This window comes from Lottia gigantea (assembly GCF_000327385.1).
Source record: "Lottia gigantea unplaced genomic scaffold LOTGIsca_42, whole genome shotgun sequence".
Classification (NCBI taxonomy): domain Eukaryota; kingdom Metazoa; phylum Mollusca; class Gastropoda; family Lottiidae; genus Lottia; species Lottia gigantea.
Window position 1 is genome coordinate 1,406,783 of NW_008709463.1, and position 20,476 is coordinate 1,427,258.

General features: G+C 32.6%; 2 protein-coding genes across 2 annotated transcripts in view; one reads left to right on the top strand and one right to left on the bottom strand.

Annotated features, from left to right (window-relative positions):
- Positions 1-16,774, top strand: part of LOTGIDRAFT_233682 (hypothetical protein) — a 51,606-nt gene extending 34,832 nt beyond the window's left edge. Inside the window, exons 5-7 of the mRNA XM_009060420.1 lie at positions 14,861-14,971; positions 15,482-15,663; positions 15,865-16,774. Of these exons, the coding sequence (XP_009058668.1) occupies positions 14,861-14,971; positions 15,482-15,663; positions 15,865-16,027 (456 nt within the window). The 3' untranslated portion in view covers positions 16,028-16,774. The remainder of the gene's footprint in view (positions 1-14,860; positions 14,972-15,481; positions 15,664-15,864) is intronic.
- Positions 16,775-17,488: 714 nt separating this feature from the next.
- Positions 17,489-18,971, bottom strand: LOTGIDRAFT_87093 (hypothetical protein; the record flags this gene model as incomplete). The annotated part of the gene is made up of 4 exons (XM_009060346.1): positions 17,489-17,611; positions 17,847-17,987; positions 18,364-18,584; positions 18,914-18,971. Coding segments are annotated over 4 exons (543 nt in total), but the record flags the coding sequence as incomplete, so codon positions are not given.
- Between the last annotated feature and the right edge of the window lie 1,505 nt (positions 18,972-20,476).

Below are 20,476 nucleotides of genomic sequence, written 5' to 3' on the forward strand. Positions count from 1 at the left end.
CCTGTCAGATAATTTGTAACTATCATTATTTATTATACCTGCTACTTTCAATTACAGGTGTAATTATATTCCTGTTTCTCTCTATTATTCTATAACCATAACAATCTGACGCCAAGAGTTCCTGCAACTCTACAGAATTCAAGTGGAATATGAGCCTGTCATGTTTTAAAATAAGGTGGATGTATATGTCCATCTTGTAATTTCTGTTTCAAGAAAAATATAAAAAGACGTTGTATAATAAGTGGCACCAATCTGTTCCTCCAATAAAAATCTTGGAACCAGAAATCTGGGCATAGTTTCAGCCGCTAAATAACCCCCCTCCCCTTCTTTTGCCCCTTTCCCTATTTTAAGACTATTACCCCCTTCTAAACATCTTATTTATATAATTGTCAGGTACTTCACTGTAACAACCAAACCACTTAGACAAATGTCAGGAATCTCTAGTTTTGTAGACTGGTATTTCCGTTCTTCAGGACCAATTTCTGGCACTATAGTAATTTAACAAGACAGTAATTTAGAGGAAACAAGTTGGACGTTTTATTTCCTCTGGACCAGTGGAAAATTATTATCTAATGCTCTGATTCTATGAAACTGTTTTTAAATTTTTTAAATTTGTTTACGGAAAAGGGATTTTTATTAAAAATTTAGGAAATTCCATGCAGCTATTAGACAAATTTCGGAGTTCCATACAGTACATCTTCAGTCAAGAACCATGGTTAATGCAGTCAAGGTATAAGTTCAAAATAGCTGACATTGTGAAGATTCTATTGTCCATTCTGGATAAGTGCAGACGCAAATAAAAAAAACTGTTTTGGAGCTGGGAATTCTGGGTTATAACAAACAATACCAGTGACCCTTTTATTCACCCCTTCCCCTGTTGCCCTTTCTCCTACCCCTATGGCTTCGTTAAAAAAACAAGATCTCCAATCTACAGCTCATGAAACTTCATAATAAATTTTAACAATATTTCACACCATATCATCAAAATTCATAACATATTTTTCAAGTTGAAATGTTCAGTTATCAGATAAAATCAGACATTTTGAAGTGATAAAATTTTAGATATTGTTTTTTTTAGAAGACTGTCATGAAGATATGATACTTTGAGACTGGAATATAAATCAGACAGTAGACATGGATGTTTTAATTATATTCAGAATGAAAATAAATCTGATTGTATCTCATGATGTTGACCTATATATGGTAGTTGCAGGTGTTGTGTGTGAAGCAGACCATGCTTACTCTTTGCTAGTTTACTACTATACAATTGATTCTACTTTTGTCTTGCAGTTGTTGAAAGTTCAGAGCAGGACTATAGGATATGCCTAATGTTAACACTTTGGTTGATTTATTTGGTCAGACATAAATTGATCTGGTTGTATCTCATGATGTTGATTGTCTCACACAAGGCAAACCATGCCATCTCTTTTCAAAACACCTGATGGCACTTCTCTTTGGATGAGTCCACTTATTGAACATTCCCTCTATATTTTGTGTTTATTCCTGGTATTAATGAATGCCAGAATGTCTTAGAATTTATCTATTGTCCCTAGTGATGATTCCTATTTATCTTTACTGGAATTCTAGTTCCACGATTCTACTCTTGGTTCCTGTTTTTCTCTTGAGATGGAATTGATACAATACTACAAACTAAAGTGAATTAATAGGAATTTGTAATCCAAATATATTTCCATTGTTGGAGAAACTACCAGGTTTCAAGCTGTCAGCTGATTTGAGAGACCAATTCCAGCCATCTGTACTATTATCTGAAGGAATGTCCAATGTTCCGTTCTTACAGCTGGTTCACTAGATTTTCATACACTGATCAAGAGCCCACAACGACCATTAGCTTGATGTAACCTTGCAAATGAGGTCAAATTATAACTTTTCTTTTAATGATTCCAGTAAATATAAGAGCAATAATAACGGAAGTTAACTATTGAAATCTAAGAGTTAAAAATCTGATAATCTCTGAGTTTAAATTCATGATAAATATATTAAACAGCTGTGTTCGTACATAAAGAAAAACGTTTCAGATTTCTAGGTAGAGAAATTACCAAGTTTATTTTTTTAGAGTGGTAACAAGAGGTATGATGAGTTAGGATGTGTTCGGTAACTTCACAGATGGCTTGATGATTAGAATGGATAATTTCCTGTTATTTCTTTTACTTTATTCAACTACAAAAATTAGAAAATTCAAGGCTATTTTTGCCATTTACATATGTTGTAAATTGTAAATTTTTCTAAATTTTTTGTATATTGAGGACACTGAAAGCATCATTGCAACATTCGGATCTCTGGTTTTGCAATTCCACTAAAACTCTGCATTTTATGACATCACTATCCCAACAGCCCTTAGATATTAGTAAGCTTATCGATAGTGACATCTTAAAACACTTAGTTTTAGTGGAATTGCAAGAAACACAGACGTCTGATTGAAAATTAGAATGGAGTAGATTGATGCTAAGAGTGTCTTTGATACACTTCTTCAATATTCCTTATAAATCCTATGGAATAGATCAATTACAGGCTTGAAGAGAGAAAGTTGTATTGTCAATAACCATTATCTAGCAATGAAAGTTCCTGTCATATTCTTTCAGTCATTCTGAAACTTGATATATAAACAACCTGAAGGTATAAATAAGAGAAATTTGATCTGTTAATGGAACCTCAATGTTACAGAATATGTCTGTGATAATGTTTAATTAAATAGTGACTGGTATCTTTAATTACAATCTATAACAGGCTCTGTGGGGTGGAATTCAGTAGGGAGATATAAGATATTGAATTAACTTGCTGTTTATAATCATCTTGAAAAGATGAAAGCTTTTAAAATTGATAGAAGATTGGATATTGAAACTGTTTATTTTGATGTATATTTTTAAACTTGTACTCTGGGTGGTTGTTATGAAAATTTTTCAAAATTATTCAAAGCCTTTTAGATAAAAAAAACTTTGAAATAATCTTGTAAAGCAAGGAAACAAAACCTTGAATGTCAAGTTATGTAACTTAAAGATTATGACATCATGATTCCATGACATCACATGGTAACAGGCCTCTCATTGGACACTCAGGGTCAAATAATTTTAAAGCCATAATAGCGCTCGCTAGTGTCCATGAAAGAAGGGTTAATGAATAAGACAGGAGAGATGAAGGAATTTGTAACATCTGGAGAAATTGATGCCAGAATATTTAGTTAGAATGATAGAGAAGGTGGCAGTGTTTCATCAGATTACAGTGAGACAGGTGTTAATTCATTAACACTATAACACCCTCATAATTACAGTCAGGAATATAACACGCTTACAGCCTGTCTTGTATAATCTAATGATCGTCAAGATGTTCAGAAACAATGTTAGTCATTATTACAGTTGACCCTAACTCCACCCCCCACCAAACTGGAATTGTTTCGCTCTCTCTAGAGTTCCAATCAAAGAAATATTGTACATTTAATATATTTTTTGAGTTCAAGTCCTCTAAAAGACATACTTTTGCAGATGACACTAACATGCAGGCCAGGCACTCACATCTACTCTGTGATCTGGTTTATCTTTTCAGCATCCCTTTCAGAGAGTTCACATAACTAATATTGATTCTTTGGTACCACCTTATGCAACTTTTGATTGTGTCTAGGTGGCAATGCCTAGAGAGTCCACATAGCTAATAATGTTTCCTTGGTAACATGTAATTCTACTTTGGTGTGTCCTCTTAAAGCCATTCATTTCAGAGAGTTCACATAGCTAATATTGTTTATTTGGTACATTGCTTTGTATATTTCTGAACAGAGATATTTCATACCAGTATAATATTTGATAAAAGATTGAAGTGTAAATATTTTATACCACATGTTAATTAAGGTTTTAAGTAACAGACTCTAATTTTCTGGACAAGTAAACAGTAGAAATGCCACAATTAATCAGATAAAATTAGTTATTTGACTTGTTTATCTGCAATGTGTCATCTGTATTAAACCTTGACATTTTACAAAAACCTCACATTTTCACCATTTTCCCTATTCTTTATAAATGGCTTCTGTGGAGGGTGTCTTGGTGTGAAAATTCCAATTTTTTTCACTCTCTAAAATGTGCACTTCTATTTTGACAAGTTTGGGGTAAAAAAAAAACCTGTGGACCATTCAGGTGTCAGCTGTACTAGACCTTGACATTTTACAAAAACATTTTTCCACCATTCGATATTCTTCATGAATAAGGTTAACTTTTACTTTGGAAGCTGGCCTAGTTATAAAATCAGATAAACTGATCTTAAAAAATTCTGTTTGAATATTGAGATTAATAAAAGTACTTGCTTACTTAGTTTAAGTCTTGTGTGTATTCCAGATCATAATTGGAGATGGGCCTTGAAATGCAGTGTGCAATGAGGGAAATTTATAAGCAACTTTTTTCAGGCTCTATTTTACATGGGACCATAGGAATAAAGGTTATGATATTGCATTGAAAACAATGTTTCGAAAGCACAGGCACAGGACATGTAAATTTAAATTTAAACCTAGGGTTATTGTCCAACACTGTTATTGTCGGAACAACTATGATGCATTTCCTGTCAGCTCGTACGAATTTCCTCACCGACAGGCGAAAACCGGGCGTAAAAAACTGAAAGCATTGTCTCAACCCATACAGGGATTGAATTCTGGTCCAATGAGCTATATTACAAGTTATCATGGATTTTATTATGATTCTGTTAGACACATGTTTATCACATGACCATCTTGACCTTTCAAATGACCTTAAAGGTTAAAGGTTAGAGGTTAAAACAAATTGACCATTGTCTGGCTGATTGTTTAGACCACTGGACAACAGATGTGATCTAGTAGAGCTACTAGGATTGAAAAGTTCACTAAAAGTTTAACCCTCTCTGGTTTAAGGGACTACCCCATCAAATATCTCAATTGAATTAGTCCTCTTTTGTACCCAAGCCGTCTGGTCACAGTGGGTTCATTATTTTAAAAGAAACAAGTTTAAGACATCTGAAACCAAACTTTCCTTCACCTGGAGAGCTTTAAGTACCACCAAAATGAACTTGTTAACTTTTTATATAAATTTCTGCCTCTTTTAATATATGTATCAAAATACTAATGTACTGAAATTTAGGGTCATTGTGTCCATTGTCTGTGTAGAATTATACTCTTATGAAAGGGATTGTAAAGAGGTTTCAGAATCTGTTTATGTGTTTCAGAGCCTTTTATAGGTCAAACAGACGTCTGATTGATACTTCCAATGTTGTAAATTGATTCTAACTGTGTACGCCTACCCAATAAATAACAAAATTAAGAAAACCTCTTTACAATATAAGTCATATTTGAAAATGGCGTGTACCAATGCTAAGCTCTAATATTATTTAAGAAACAAAATATGATTATGGTTTGTAAAATGATGCATTCTAGGTTTTTAGCAACATTTAGATACATTGCAAATGTTCAAGGGTTCATGTTACATTTAGCTCAAATCTTCTAGTTGAAAATTACAGAATTTCTCATCAAAGACTTCCATCCCCCTATTTTCCTTCCTGACAAATATATGTTAAGGTTTTTTCTTTGACACCCACAAAAGCAACAAACAATAACCATGTAAATTATTAAGATTATTGAAAAAATACGGGGATTTATAGATTTTTTCTGGTATTTTTTACCATTGTTTATTTTCTTTAAAAACATGAAAAATGTGGAGAAAATAAACCAAGCCTAATGTAAAAATAATGGAACAACAATTCTTAGCTTTTTGTTGATTTTTTTTCTGTTATTTTTGTGATTTTCAATGATATATGTTTACTGGTGTATTTAGTCAATTGTTTTCACATTGTAAACTATTCGTCAAGCTGGATATATACAGATGTGATATCAGCATATTTAGGGCCAGACACATTTTATTGGAGTTTCTTACACCTGCTTTTGGGTCCTTAGTTTAGAGAATTTTCACCATGACAAAAGCCATTTAAAGTCTTTGAATGGCATTTAGCAATTGTGAGTACGATATATAGACACGGCTTTATGGAACAGCAATCACTGGTTAAGGTTTTATGCAACGTTTCGACGTGTTTCCATTTGTCAAGTAGTGAAATAGGGTGGTCTATTTCTTGTAGTAACACATTAACAATCTGCACTCTGCCAAGAAACTGAGAAAGTTAAAGATAAATATATCTGCTAATAATAATCTCAATTTCACTCATAGAATCTTCAAAGACTTGACAAAGAAACTGACGGAAGTAGAAAGGGTGTGAAACAACCTACAGCATCCTCTAATTAGTACCATATTACATTGTTGTTTCATGTAACAAATTCAGAACGGAAGCTCAGTTCTTAGTTTCTGTGTCTAATGTTTCCAGATTGGAATAACCAACATCAAATAAAAACCTCTAATCCTGATAATACTTCTACATCTTTGGGAAACGACAGTTTAAACAAGACATCTTCATAATATAAACTATATTTAATATTCTAGTCAGTAAAAACTTTAAAAACTTAATTTTGGATAAAGAAAACCCCAATAAATAAAGTAAATTGAAGCAACAGTATATATTTCTAAAAACTCATTTCAATATCCATCAATAATGTTCAAGTAACTGTGAATAGTTTCCGGTAGAAATGATTGAAAACTAAAAGTCATTATTAGTTTAGTGATACTGTGTGTTATCATGAGATGGAATCAAGTTTGAAAACAAACAATATCAGTAGAGACTAACAGGATATTAATATTAGTTTATTGTGGCTCTGACATGACAGTAAACAACTCTATATAACTCTATAAAACATGCTGTCAGTTCAATCAATCAATCAAACAGAGGGAAGCAGAGGGACCTTGGTGTGTTTAAAATGTGTATTTTTGTTATTTTATTATGGACATCATTGGGAAATAGATGAAGGAATTGAATATCAGATAACAAATATTGTAAGGAAGATAATCTTCTACTATTAAAGATGGCTTTCCGTATTTTTCTAGTGTCAAATTAAGCAAAATATTTGATTAATTGATGTTTCTAATGAATTATCATGTATTCATTATCATATCATATAATATTGCATATAATTAAGAGTTTTAACCAATCATAAACGTCAATGTATGTACAGTCTGGATAACAAAAACAAAAAAAGAATTTTGACCTTTCTTGATCAGTCACTCATTGGAATTCTGCTGGTAATTCTCTTCTAATTTAGCTAATTATGAATTAATTACAGACATGTGAGACAAAATGGTATTTTTCCAAGTCATGCATGAGAAACCTCTACTTTCTATTCATATAAGTATAAGCATTTTTCATTTTCATAAATGGAAATAAGGGAACCCATCTTTAACTTTGGATGTTAAGTATCCAGCAATAACAAAATATTTAAAATTGTCCTCAGTACTTTCCCTTGACTACAAATAAACTGTTTAATAAAATAGTTTTTATGTCAATGATTGGATGATTTGAGAAAATAGAAGGAAAGATGATTCCATGACGATAATAGCTTCAAGTACTGGAATAAACTCTGAAAACTATCAGGAATATGGAATGAACTGCAGGATAAGATGAGATGCTATTATTTATATTGTATAGAGATGAGAGAAGACAGAAAGCTATTATAGAGTGTTAAGCTGTTAGCCAGTTTTCTCTGAAAACCAATAACTATGATTGATGTCTCAAGTTGACACAAGTCAAATGATTTATCATACAACAAGAAATTTATCTTTTCACCATGTTGCTTTTTTTTTTCTTTATTAAATAATTTTTACAAAATTTATGGTAAACTTCTCCTAGGTTTTTATTGTGCACAATGTTTCAACAATTTACATTGTCATCATCAGAATGTTGTGTACAATAAAACTCAGGTATATCATAAAATTGTGTTTTCTGTTATTAAATGTGATCTATACCCCTGAATATATAAATAAACAGTTAGCTATGTGAACTCTCCAAATAAGATACTGAGTTGACAAACACTGTTAACCAGGCAAAAAACTATGTATCCAAACTCAACGAGTTTTTCAAATAACATTATTTTCTTTTCATGATTTTGGGTCTTAAAATATACTTAATTACAATGCTATCTTCCCTAATATGGTGTTAAAAACTAAATCAAAAGTGCATGAGTTGTCATCTTGTCATTTTGATTTACATGAAATATAATTATTATCAGAGACATGGTATAACAGCTCTTTTGATTGGCTGATACAGATATTATAACTAATCAGATACAAGATATCTTGACATTTACACCTCTTACCATAGTTTCCATAACAACTACAAGAATTTTTTTACAAATTTCTGTTGAATTAATTTCAACCATGGCAGATATATTTTTTAATGTTTTGTTGACTGGTGAATTGAATTATTACATCCTAAGATTTATGACAGTTTTGTTTTCAGAATAAAAACTTCTTGGTTTAATTGAGAAAAGAACAGTTAAAGGGATTGTAAAGAGATTTTCTAGTTTATTTATGTGTGTCTGAACCATTTCATAGCTTTTATTTGCATCATTGCAATTTTGCTGTCAGATATCTGTTGTTCCTGTTATTATAGAAATGCTTAATCCTATTTGTGGTGACTTTGGGCTACTTCTTACAGTAGTTAATGGTCTTTCGTAATACCTTTGTCTTCAAACACTTAGTTTTAGTGGAATTGCAGGAACCACAGACACCTGACTGAAAATTGGAATGGTTCTAATGGAATTCACATATAGAGTTACAAAAAAAACTTGTTATAATCCCTTTAAAACTTCAACCTAATGCATTATATTTCATTTAAAGGAACAGTTTTAAATATTTCATGAACTCATTAAGAAGTGTCATTGGCTATGACTCACTGAGTTTCTGTGATGAGATCAGAAAGGGATTATTTTCTTTGTAAAGAATTACCTAGTATTGGTTTTATTTCTGAAGACAACTTTAATTTATCTGCAGAAAAGCATGTAGCTAGCCTCTGTGGTTATCTGTAATCATGAAGAGTCCAGAGCTTGACCCATACAGCATGTAGTGTAAACAGAAAAACAATGGAGCAACAGTTGCTCACTGAATTAGTCACTTTCCTGAAGGTCTAGGATTCAGTACCATGGTTCTAGATAATACTTTCAGGTTTTTCTACCCGATTACCCATTGTCAGTGGTACAGGTTGGAGGGACTGACACGGAAAAAACAGCTGGTCAAAGGCCAAAATGTGTGCTACTTAGGCTGTACAAGTTAAAAATTTCTTCACAGTTGGAAAGCGAAAAAGACTTGTCTAATAGAGCTATCCTGTAACTCCACTTCATTTCATTTTAATTTACAATTTTTCCATATTTTCAATATATTGCCAAGAGTGCGAAGATCGTTATATGTAATATTATGTTATTAAAACTAACTCACACAATGATAGAGTGTATATTAATTATAGTTATTGAATTATCCACGGAGGGCAATATCAATAATGACGGAGGGCAATATCAATAACAACTCAGAAAGTCCATGATATTATAAGTGGTAGAATTTAATATTGTGTGTATTTGTTGTTGTTATTGTCAGGCAGTTTTATTACCTTCCCTATCAAGTGTGAAATTACAAAGAAAATGACTTGATTGCTGTAATTGTTGTTTTACAGGCTTGTATTTGAAATATAGTAAATGTTACATTAAGTATAACCCCATTTACATTACAAAATTTATCCGTTCTTCGAACAATTCTTAGAACGGAATGGATGAATTTTGCATAATTTAAAAGGTCAAGCATTCTGACCCACCTCGGGGAGGTTCTCTGGTGTAATATGAGCGATAACCATGCCAAGAACTCTTTACTGTGCATGTCTAACAAACGACCTTCACCTTTTCCTGCGGAATTTCGTCATTGTTCAGTGAAATTGTTGATTACATCCAGATGTTTTCGATTACATCACTGTCACTACAAGGGTTAATTTTAATTTCTTCAAGAATAGTTCCGTAGATAGCTGTACCTCGAACGCTTTTCATTTACAATACAACTGAAGAACCGTTCTCGGACAAATAGAGTTTACTGTAATGTTATCGCAGCCTGGTCCGGACCGAGAACGGAACACACTTTATAGTGGCATTGTGTAAAAGGAGCTAATGTTTGAGACAAAAAAAGAACATTCTTATGCATGCTTAAATTTGAGATGCTTAAATTGAAAAGCAATATGCATGATTTAGGTCTATTGATGTATGCTTAAATTTGATATAGTATTGTTGATCGGTTCCACTGTTAACCATAGTCAATATTTTTGACGCAATTTTAGCATTGATTATTTTATATTATATAATCAACAATGACAAATAGAATGACTCTCTTTAAGAAATTGATTAGGGAGTCTGATTATTCAATTTTAACAATTAGTCCATTTCATTATTGATATCGTGGAGAAAATCAATTAAAAGTTGAGAGAAAGAACAGTTAATAATGATTAAAAATTACCAAATAATAGACCATAATTTCATTAAATAGAGATTAATCTCTGGGGAAGGAATTTATTGCTTTGGAAACAGTCAGTTCCTGATTTTATTTGTAATAAATGGAACAATTCCTATGGACTCTAAATTAAGTAGGTTACAGGATAGGATGAATATGATTATTTTGGTGCCAAATTTGCAGTAGGAATTAACTGGTTTGAAAAAGTCAGTTCCTGATATTTTTTGTATTTAATAGAAATATTCCTAAAATGTCTACATGAGGGTTGTAAATTGCAGGAAAATGTGATGATTTCGGCGCCAAATTGCAGTGTAACAAACATTTGCATGCGTCAGATATAGAGAGTGATTTTCAAATAAATTATGAAATGCAAAATGGCAAAATTTATGTGAACTTGAATTGTACTTACCTTAACTTAATTCTCAGTTTGACTTTTGACGGTTGGTAAATGACAAGTAAAAGTTCGCATCCAGCTAACTGATTATCACAGACTAGGTAGAGCTACTATCTCAAAAGGAATTATTTTTGAGGATTATTTTGATGGCTTCAGTCGACACTTCTCCAATCCTGTGTCCCTGTGATTAACAGAATTTGTAAAGTTTCACCAATATCTTGTCTTGGTGATAGTCTGTTAGTCAGTAGTCAGAAGGCTTCAAATAATGATAAACAAATTTATCAGAAAGTCTTTACACCACAGGAAATTCCTAGTTGATTCCAAAAATGATTCCGATAGAAAATAAACAGGAAAAACTATTGCCAAAATGACCAAATATGGCATTAAAAATGAGGTGCAGATATAGCTTGTTTTGGTTCCTGATAGTTTTTAAGAGTTCCTAGACCACTCATGCAGACAAACTTGAAGACCTCAGCTGTCCACACAGAAACAAATTTACTTCTAAATTTTAGTCAATCAGTTTTCAACCATGTGTAAGATTTAGACCAAAATTGTTGAAAATACAAAGTTATAATTATAATTGTTTGAATTAACTGGATTACAACTAAATCTGGTTTTTGACCTTTTTAGACCAGACATGTTAATTCTTTTGAAACTTCAGTAAATATTTATTAATCCTTTATACAGCCTTAGATCCTAAATCTAGCTTTTGATGAACACATCTGTTAATTTATATGCTAATTAGCTAATCTTAATTAATTGAAAGATTTAGACAGGTATAGTGGCCAGTGTTTTTAACTATATCATATATTCCCTTGGAGTACAATGTTAAAATATGTAAAACGCTAGAAGTTAATGAAATTGAATTTTCTACTTTCAATTCTTCTGTGTTAAGATAAGGTGTAATTGTCTGGTATTGTAAAGTGTACAGAACTAGGATTTAGTTAACATCTAATTATTCCTGTGCCTGTGCTTTCGTAAATTTGTCATTAGTACAAAGTTAGAACTTTCAAACCAATGATAGATTGTATATTTGTTGCACTTGAAAACCACAGTAAAACTATTAATTATAATAAATGGTTTTAACTGATATTATTTCTGTTGTTAGATCAATATATTAATCAATCAACTTTCTCTTTCATCTTTTAATTGATAGATTAATTACATAAAGTAGGTTTATATACTTCACTTATCAATATACTTAATTTATATGACTTCTTTAAAAACTAACAGTGATGTTTCTATGAATGATAAGGTGGCTGGGGAGGGAGGCTAGAAGGGGGTCACAGAATTGTCAAGGGCAGACTGGCAATGCTTTCTCATGCTTCCCTACAGACAGCCTTTTTACAATCTCTTTAATAATGTTGACTCTCTAACCTTACCACTGCAGTGGAAAAGATCAGTTGATATCAAGTGAGATTGTTGTCTGCTAGGCTATTAGGGGCCATAGGTTCGAATCCTTCTCAAGGTAAGAAAACTTCTGATGCCTGAGCTGGTGTTTTTTGTAGTCAGCTGGGAACGTTTAAGCCCTATCTCCAGTAAGATAAATTCTGCCTCTGGGAGTCCATTGGGTGCAACTTTCAACCCTTACCACTAGTTAGATCAGAAATGTTACATAAACAGGAAGAATAATAATTGGAAAATAAAATATCAGGTAGTTAACAGACGTTAAATTCTATATTAGTATTTTAAAACGCCTGGAAACTAAATTATATACAGTTCTACATGGTAATTATTGAAAGGAAATGGAATAGATTCAGTTTCTCATTTATTATCTAATTTAAAACTTGCTGGAAGGTATATGAGGTACAAGTGTATATCAATTTTATAATCTTAGTTCTATAGTACTTTGAAGAGTTCTTGCCCTTGTTTCCTAAACATCTTATGCCAAATCTAATTTTCTTTTTTTAAGATAAGAATGAAGCAAATCGTTGAAAACCTCTTCAGAAACACTCTATTTTCAGGTTATATTATAGATACTTCCAAGTATAGAAAGTAAATTGTCGCACACCACCACTTTAAACGGAATGTGTCATGTTGAAATGATGATGTATAGGATTTATATAGTTAATAGAAATATACAGACAAGAAATTGTCATTAATATTCCCGTTCCAGACTGTTTATAACTAACTTACATCAAAGATTTCTTTATAAAAACCATTTAAAACTATACTACAGTCTAAATTACACTCATTATTTTCTCTATAAAGTATTCAAATGACATTTTATATATTCTGTCTGGTAAAATAATGCAATGAAAATTGAATTCTGGAGAGATATAAATGTCTAAATGTAGTTAAAAGAACTTAATTCATGCTATCAGTATCCCTTTTTCTGAAGGATTAGATTTTTAATCGTATTGCAGACAAACACTAAGTCAGGTTCACATGGGAATTCAAATTGATTTGGTGCATTCTGGCACATAATTTAGGAAAAACTGTATTTGACGAAATATTCACTGCAAAGAGATAAGAGTATAAAATCATATTCAAAATTATTTCAAAATAAAGTGGGGGTACAAACAATGTTACTAGGGTGACAAGTTCACGTCTATACCCTGTCTGGCACCTCCACTCTCCACTGGTCAGTACTAGAAGCAGCATTTTTATTGGCGCTGATTTTTAAGTTATAACATCTTGTTATTATTACCATAACAACCTGACAGACGGACAGACATTGATATTTACTGACACTTGACAATATTTCATTATATCTAATGACAGTGTCATCATGACGTCAGTGTCGGTACTATGACTCATTTAGAAGTGTCAATAATAACTCTGTGTTTATGGTACTATAATGGTACGGATGTTTGTATTAAGCTTGTATCATAGGGCATTAATACTGATATTCGATATGTTAGCTTGTCACTTGGAGATTCTAATCAAAAGACTTGGAAGGACTGTTGATTTAGCTGTATTTGCCTGTCATGTCTGTCTGAAACTAGGCATTAATACTAATATTTGATGTTTTTGTTGGTCACTCTTGGAGATTCAAAGATCGAAAAGGGCTGTTGATTTGGCTGTATTTGCCAGTCTTGTCTGACTGAAACTAGGCATTAATACTGATATTTGATGTGTAAGCTAGTCACTCTTCGGATTGTTCATATTCTATGACTGAAAAGGGATCTTGATTTAGCTATACTTGCCATTTGTGCCTTCAGTCATAATTCCAGTTGAACCAGCTGTAAATTGGAATGGATAATTCTAGAAAGATCAATGCCAAGAGGTTTGGCCAAGGATCAGCTGGTAGAAAGGATCCTTAATTGTGAACCTAAATTGTTATTGTTTCTTTCTTAGCTTGTCTTTTTCTGATTCTATGAAAAGTGTTGTTGAATAAGCTATATTTGCCAGTCATGTTTGACTGAAACTCTTTTCATTTCTGAACTACTGTCTTTTAAGTCTTTATTTGTGTCAATTTGATTAACTGCAAATGGAAAAATTCTCAGGATTGGTTTTTTCATGGTCTTGATTGCCTTTAATCTTTGAGGTGGAATTCATTCCAATGATGAATCACATCATTCTGCAGCACAATGTCAGGAATTTATGGTAATTATGGTTGACTATTGCTGCCAAAAAGAGAAATATTGTTTGATGTCTTGTGAATATATTAAGAAATATTGGTGGTGATGTCATAGGTTAATGGGTTGATTAAAGATGAAAGTTAATTGTATTGTGTTAAAAGCGGTTTGAATTTTAAAAAATGAAGGCATGAAATGAGTTTAAGATACATCAATGGTGTGAAAGAATGATAGAAAGAGTTTAATGTCCATCAACCCTGTATTCCCACTGTCCATGATGCAGATCGGAGAAGCTGACATGGAAAAAGCGTCTAGTTGTTGGAAGGCCTGGTGTGCTACAGGCCGTGCACGTTAAAGATCCCTCGACAGTTGGAAATTGAAAAAGAGTAGGATTATGCTGCAGTACTGGCAAAATTTCCCTCATTGCACCCGGCATGGCGTTGCCCGTCTTCATCAGCCCAATTAGGTGAAATCAAGTTGGACGTAAAACTTCATTCATTTCATTTATCAATTTATCCTTATAATGTTTGTATAATGTCGTGTATATTTATATATTTCAGACTCTAACTGTTCTTAATCCAATGAAATCAGCTGACCATTCTATCATGCAGGACACAGATTTAGCTGGTCCACTCGTCTTCTGTTTGGCGTTCGGTGGATCTCTTATGTTGGTAAGTATTATTTCTGACCAGTGTAATAAAAGTTTCAACAAGTCAGTTTGTGATAGGGATTAAAAAGTGACACCAATTGGAATTTTTCCGACATTTAGAGGATTCAAACCCATTGCACCTTATCACCTGATCATAATCAAAACTTTTTGCTTTTCTATCAACAAATAACAAGTTGGTGTCAAATCAATAGCTCTATTGTTAAAAAAGAACTATTAAAATCTCCCTTGCTTCTTGTACTTAGGAACTGAAGAGTTATGTCCCCTTATTTAATTAATTTGGCCACCAGATATTGCTTTGTGTATCCCTTAATAAATTGAGACATACAAGGGGGTGGAGCACGATAGGGTATGCTTACTCTTCTAGACACCTGATACCATTTTCATTACTTGTAATTGATATACTTCCTCATGAAAAGTTCATTAGCTGCTACCTATTGCCAACATGTTGCTTTGCATTTAGGATTGAATTTTACTGTTCAGATTGTTTTGTATAATAATATATTTATTTCAGTCTGGTAAACTGCATTTTGGTTATATTTATGGTATTGGGGTAGTAGGATGTTTAGCTATGTATTTATTATTAAATTTAATGAGTTTAACTGGTGTATCAGTGGGTATTATTATCAGTGTATTTGGTTATTGTTTATTACCAATGGTTCTCTTGTCCTTTACTTCAGTCGTTATGTCATTACAGTAAGTATTCATTAATTGGTACTACTATTACCTTTTATAATTATATCCTGTGCATCCAGCAAGTTAATTTTTATTGTTCTGTTGCCTGTTGCATTGTTTGATAATGCGAATTTCACAAATTTGTCTGCCAAAATTGGAAGGTACCCTTTGTCCCCTCTTGTATTCAATGATATTTTCCAACCAAATTTTTATCTATTTTAGAGGAATACTAGGCTTGGTATTTACAATAGCTACAGTTTTATGGTGTAGCATATCAGCTTCCAAGTTATTTGTCTCTGCTCTGGCCATGGATAAACAACAACTTCTAGTCGCTTACCCTTGTGCTCTGGTCTACGGTGTATTTGCCTTGTTGACGGTATTTTAATCTTGTTCAAACAACGAGATATGTCATCTGATTTAAATACAACTTGAGATATTTTATAAAGGGGTCTTCTCACTATAGCAAGTTATCATCTATTACTAAAGGTGCCCTCACACCATAGCAATCATCAGTTAAGAATAAGAATAGCGATTATAAGTTTTGAATGCAACTCTCATGTAACTGAGTTGTAAGTTGTTCGGATCTCGTGACAGCTACTCTTATTCTCTAGAACCAATGAGAATAAAATATTTAAAGCTGTGTTTTAATAAGATAGACTTCATTTGTACAATATCTTCATTTTATTTTACTTATCTTATGTGTAATAAATTAAATTGGAGATGGGTATATTTTATGGTAAATGTATTATATATGTATACGTTCCTTTCATTTTTTAAGGAGACTTTATTAAAGTCCTGCATGTTATTTTAACGATTAACAGAGTTGATGTGATCATTATTGGATTCTACCGAAAAATAGTTCAACACCTTCCTCACTCAAGTTTTCACGTACTGGTAAAGTTTTCACATATGAGATGAAATAGAAAGTTTTGAATATAAACAGATCAATGTAAGAAAACTATTGAGTGTAGAAATCTACTCTGTTGAAGTAATTGTGGTTTCAAACATATACTGTATAATTTTGAATGTATTGCGCACCTTTTTTGTCCTCATTTTGAAAAAGTTCTGTCATTTCATAAAGAAATATTATGTATTATGTATAAAGTGTTGAATAAAACACTCAATCTGCTGTATGACAAGTTTAATAATAATTAACAACACTACACACAGGATGTAAAGAGACAAGGGGAAGCGTTTTGATGCACTATGTGGGAGGAAGATTATTAACTACCAGGACTGAAAGGAAATTAGAGAAAATGGTTGACACTCTCCTAAATAAGAGAAACAAAATGTTCCAGCCTATGTATGTTTATCTATCGAGGGAGCATAGCTGTTTGCACCGTTCCAATTTTCATTTAGACGTTAGTGGTTCCTTTATTCTTAGACAGACTAAACCAGATTATAATGCAACTATCACAAGTACAACTTGAGAGACTAAAATATTTTATCAAAATCTCCTCAAAGCATGATTACACTACAGATATATACAAATTAAATCTTTTGAAGATTTCAAAGAGGTTTTCTAACCTTTTCATTGATCTGTTTATTCGCTATGATCAATTTTAGTAACAGTCTGAATGTCAAATCTGTTGACTTTCATTAAAGGAAATGGGACTGATTCAAATACAAGGAGGAAATTCCTGCAAATGAAAATCTCTTTGAATTCCTTTCATGTTACAAATTAAAATAACTTTAAATTAAAATGCAGCGGTCTATATACATTGATATCACAATTAATGGCTTTGACTTAAAATAAGGAAGGAGGGAGGGGTGGAAGGAGGGAGGGGTGGAAGGGGAGGGGGGACGTTAAAATTCTTTCTTTCATTCAAGCAGTATCTTTCTTCTTTTTCTTTGGTGTTTTATTCATCTTTTCCCATGTTTCAGCAGTTCTTCTATCAGCCTTTGTAACGGCACTAAAATCAAAATTCACCAACCATGGCATATTAGCCAATACATATTGTCTGTAACCCTGGAAACACAAAAAATCATAATGATATTTTAGGCTTAGTTGTCTACAAGCGCAGTGGAACCATCTAAAAAGTGGCTGAATTATACTTTTAATTTAAAGTTATTGTAAACATTTTATGTGTATTAGGGACACTGATAGTATGGATTTGCACCATTCAAATTTTTAGTCGACCATCTGTGGGCTTTGCCCTAGCTCTAGCCCCCCCTGACTGTACAACGCGTGGTTTATATTTTACCTTGGTATTTTCTATTGTGTTGCCATGTAAGGTCAGTTTCCTTAAATTTGTTAAAGTTTGTAATTTATCCATTTCTGAGATATTTGTTATTTGGTTTCCATGGAGATACAGTATTTCTAAACCTGTAAACTGACATAAAATCTGAAATGATAAAAAAAATAAGAATTTTAACACATAATCTGTGCTAGTTTGATGCAGGGAAAGGACATAGTTCAGTGGACAATATAACAGCATCAATATAAAAGGCCAGGAACGTTTCAATTTCTTAATTTTCAACCCTAGTCCTCAGTTGTCAGTGATGCAGGTGGGAGGGTCTGATGTGGAAAAAATGTCTAGTTTCTCGGGTTCGAAAAGAAATTGAATCTCTGTATTAAATAAAAGACACAAATCCATACCCAAGGGTAGACTATAAAAACTAATCTGGAGTAATAATAGTATAGTAATGGACTCCTCAAACAAGAAGTATCATCAGGTGTTTGGAAAAACTATAAGTACCCAATTAATATAAAAAACTTACTGGATCAATGTTGGTTAAATCATTAAAAGATAAATCTAACCAACCCAGAGACCTGGCATCTTTAAATAAGTTGGTGATTATTTCGGGTAGAAGTGATATTTCTGTTAATGAGTTATTATTTAACCTTAAACACCGACTCCCTGATTTCTTCTCTTTATTGTTAGATGGGATTGGAGCTTTCTTCTGTAGTAAATACGGCCTGGGTTCTTCATCATAAATATCTAGATTATGAAAAAAAATTATCAGCGTCAGCCAATGACAGTGGCTTTTAATATCTTGCTAGGGCAGATAACATAACCAAGGTCTTGGATTGTATTTGGGTTGATGAAAAATGAACACTAATTTAGTTTATTATGGGGTTCATCTTGAACAACCCCCCAGGGTAATAGGACGCTATGAAGGGTTCATATAGACCAGGATGCAATAAAATCACACTATTTTTTACACTACTGAAATTATGAGCGTTCTAAGAACAGTTCAATAATAATAACGTTAATGGTCTGTAAGAGGATAACTTAATTATCAAGGAAAAACAAAAATGTAAATTTACCTGCTAAATTAGCAAGTTTAAGATAAGAATAGTCTAAAGGTGGTTGACTGTCATTGGTAGCGTCTACAGCAGGTAAAGTTGATGATTTCTTCACATACGGTACAACACTGAAATTTTCCAACACAAATTAAACACTTGTTAATCCATTGACTTTTTTTTTTAAAAAATTGAAGAAAAACATCTTTAAAACAAAATGTCAACCCAATTTTGTCATTTTGTAAGAGAAAAATAATCATTCCATAGCTGATAAAATTATTAAATAATATAACATAAGATCTTCTGTCGTTCTGACATCATTGTAAAAAAAAAAGTGGATACAAAAAAATGATTTATAAATTCACATATAAGGACTTTTCCATATCAGGACTAAAAATCAATTGCATTTTAAATTTCCACAAATCATGGGTGAGATATGGTTGGCAGTTGGCAAATCCGTGACACCGATATTTGAAATTAAAAGGTGAACACAACTCAAAAAGTAATCAAATTACCTCGTTCCTGAAGACATTTTACTTTTAACTGATACAATGAACTATGAACTGTGTTGTACAGTTAATCTCGTAAATATACACGGGCTAAAACAATCAGATTAATTAAAAAAACACCTTTAATTACATTTCAAAACAAATCAATGGGCGCCACCATTTTGTTGCTGTGACAACGATTGGTTGAGGACCCGTATGTAGAACAAAGGGCAATCTAAAAATAGATTTTCCGATTCGTGGATCGTGACACGGAAACGACCGATGATTAGCGGATGATTTTGATTGGTTCTCACAAATTCCGTCCAATCCCGGCCGACTCGGTCTATCATCGGAGATGCCCGCTAAAATTCAAAGGTGTATCATGAGAAGAAATTTCAAAAATGGCCAGCAAGGATTTGAATGAGTCAGTGTAAAGAAAATGGTTTGAAAACAAAGATGCTTTAGGTTTGTAACGTGTGCTTCCATTAATAACATCTTGATACTTTGTTGAGCAAATCTTTATCTTAAAAAATCTGCTTTGTTTACTTCCATACGTCGGATCAAAATATTTTGAAATGGCTGGATTCGAAATGCAACAAAAACAGTGAAATAAAAATGGATGCCCCTCCCTTGGTCCCTATTTGCTAGCATCATTTTATGTCCTTCTGCACTGTCTATTTCTTATTCAATATTGGCGTTATGAGATCATTGGTGTGGAGGAAGACAGAAAAGGGGAATGAAGGGGCCTTTGACTTTCATGCAAGTTGCATCATAATAATTGCACTGCTGATGATATGAGAAGATAGACTATATCGCATCCTATGTTACGTATGTAGGCCAAGGAATGATTGAACCTGGACTTAAGGTTTCTGCAAGTGCCTCACTACTTTGTCCAAATAGATCTAGTCCTGTAGTAAGCCTAAGAATTGAACTTGAGACATCTAGGATTCTAGGCCTAACATAAGCCATACTTTCTTTGCTCTTTCATTTAGTTTGCGATATCAGCATCCGCTGGAAGCGAACGTTAACTTGTCATCTACCTACCTACCTGCTCTTTCAATGGTAAATCAAAAAACCTTGATAACGCTTCTAGACTTAG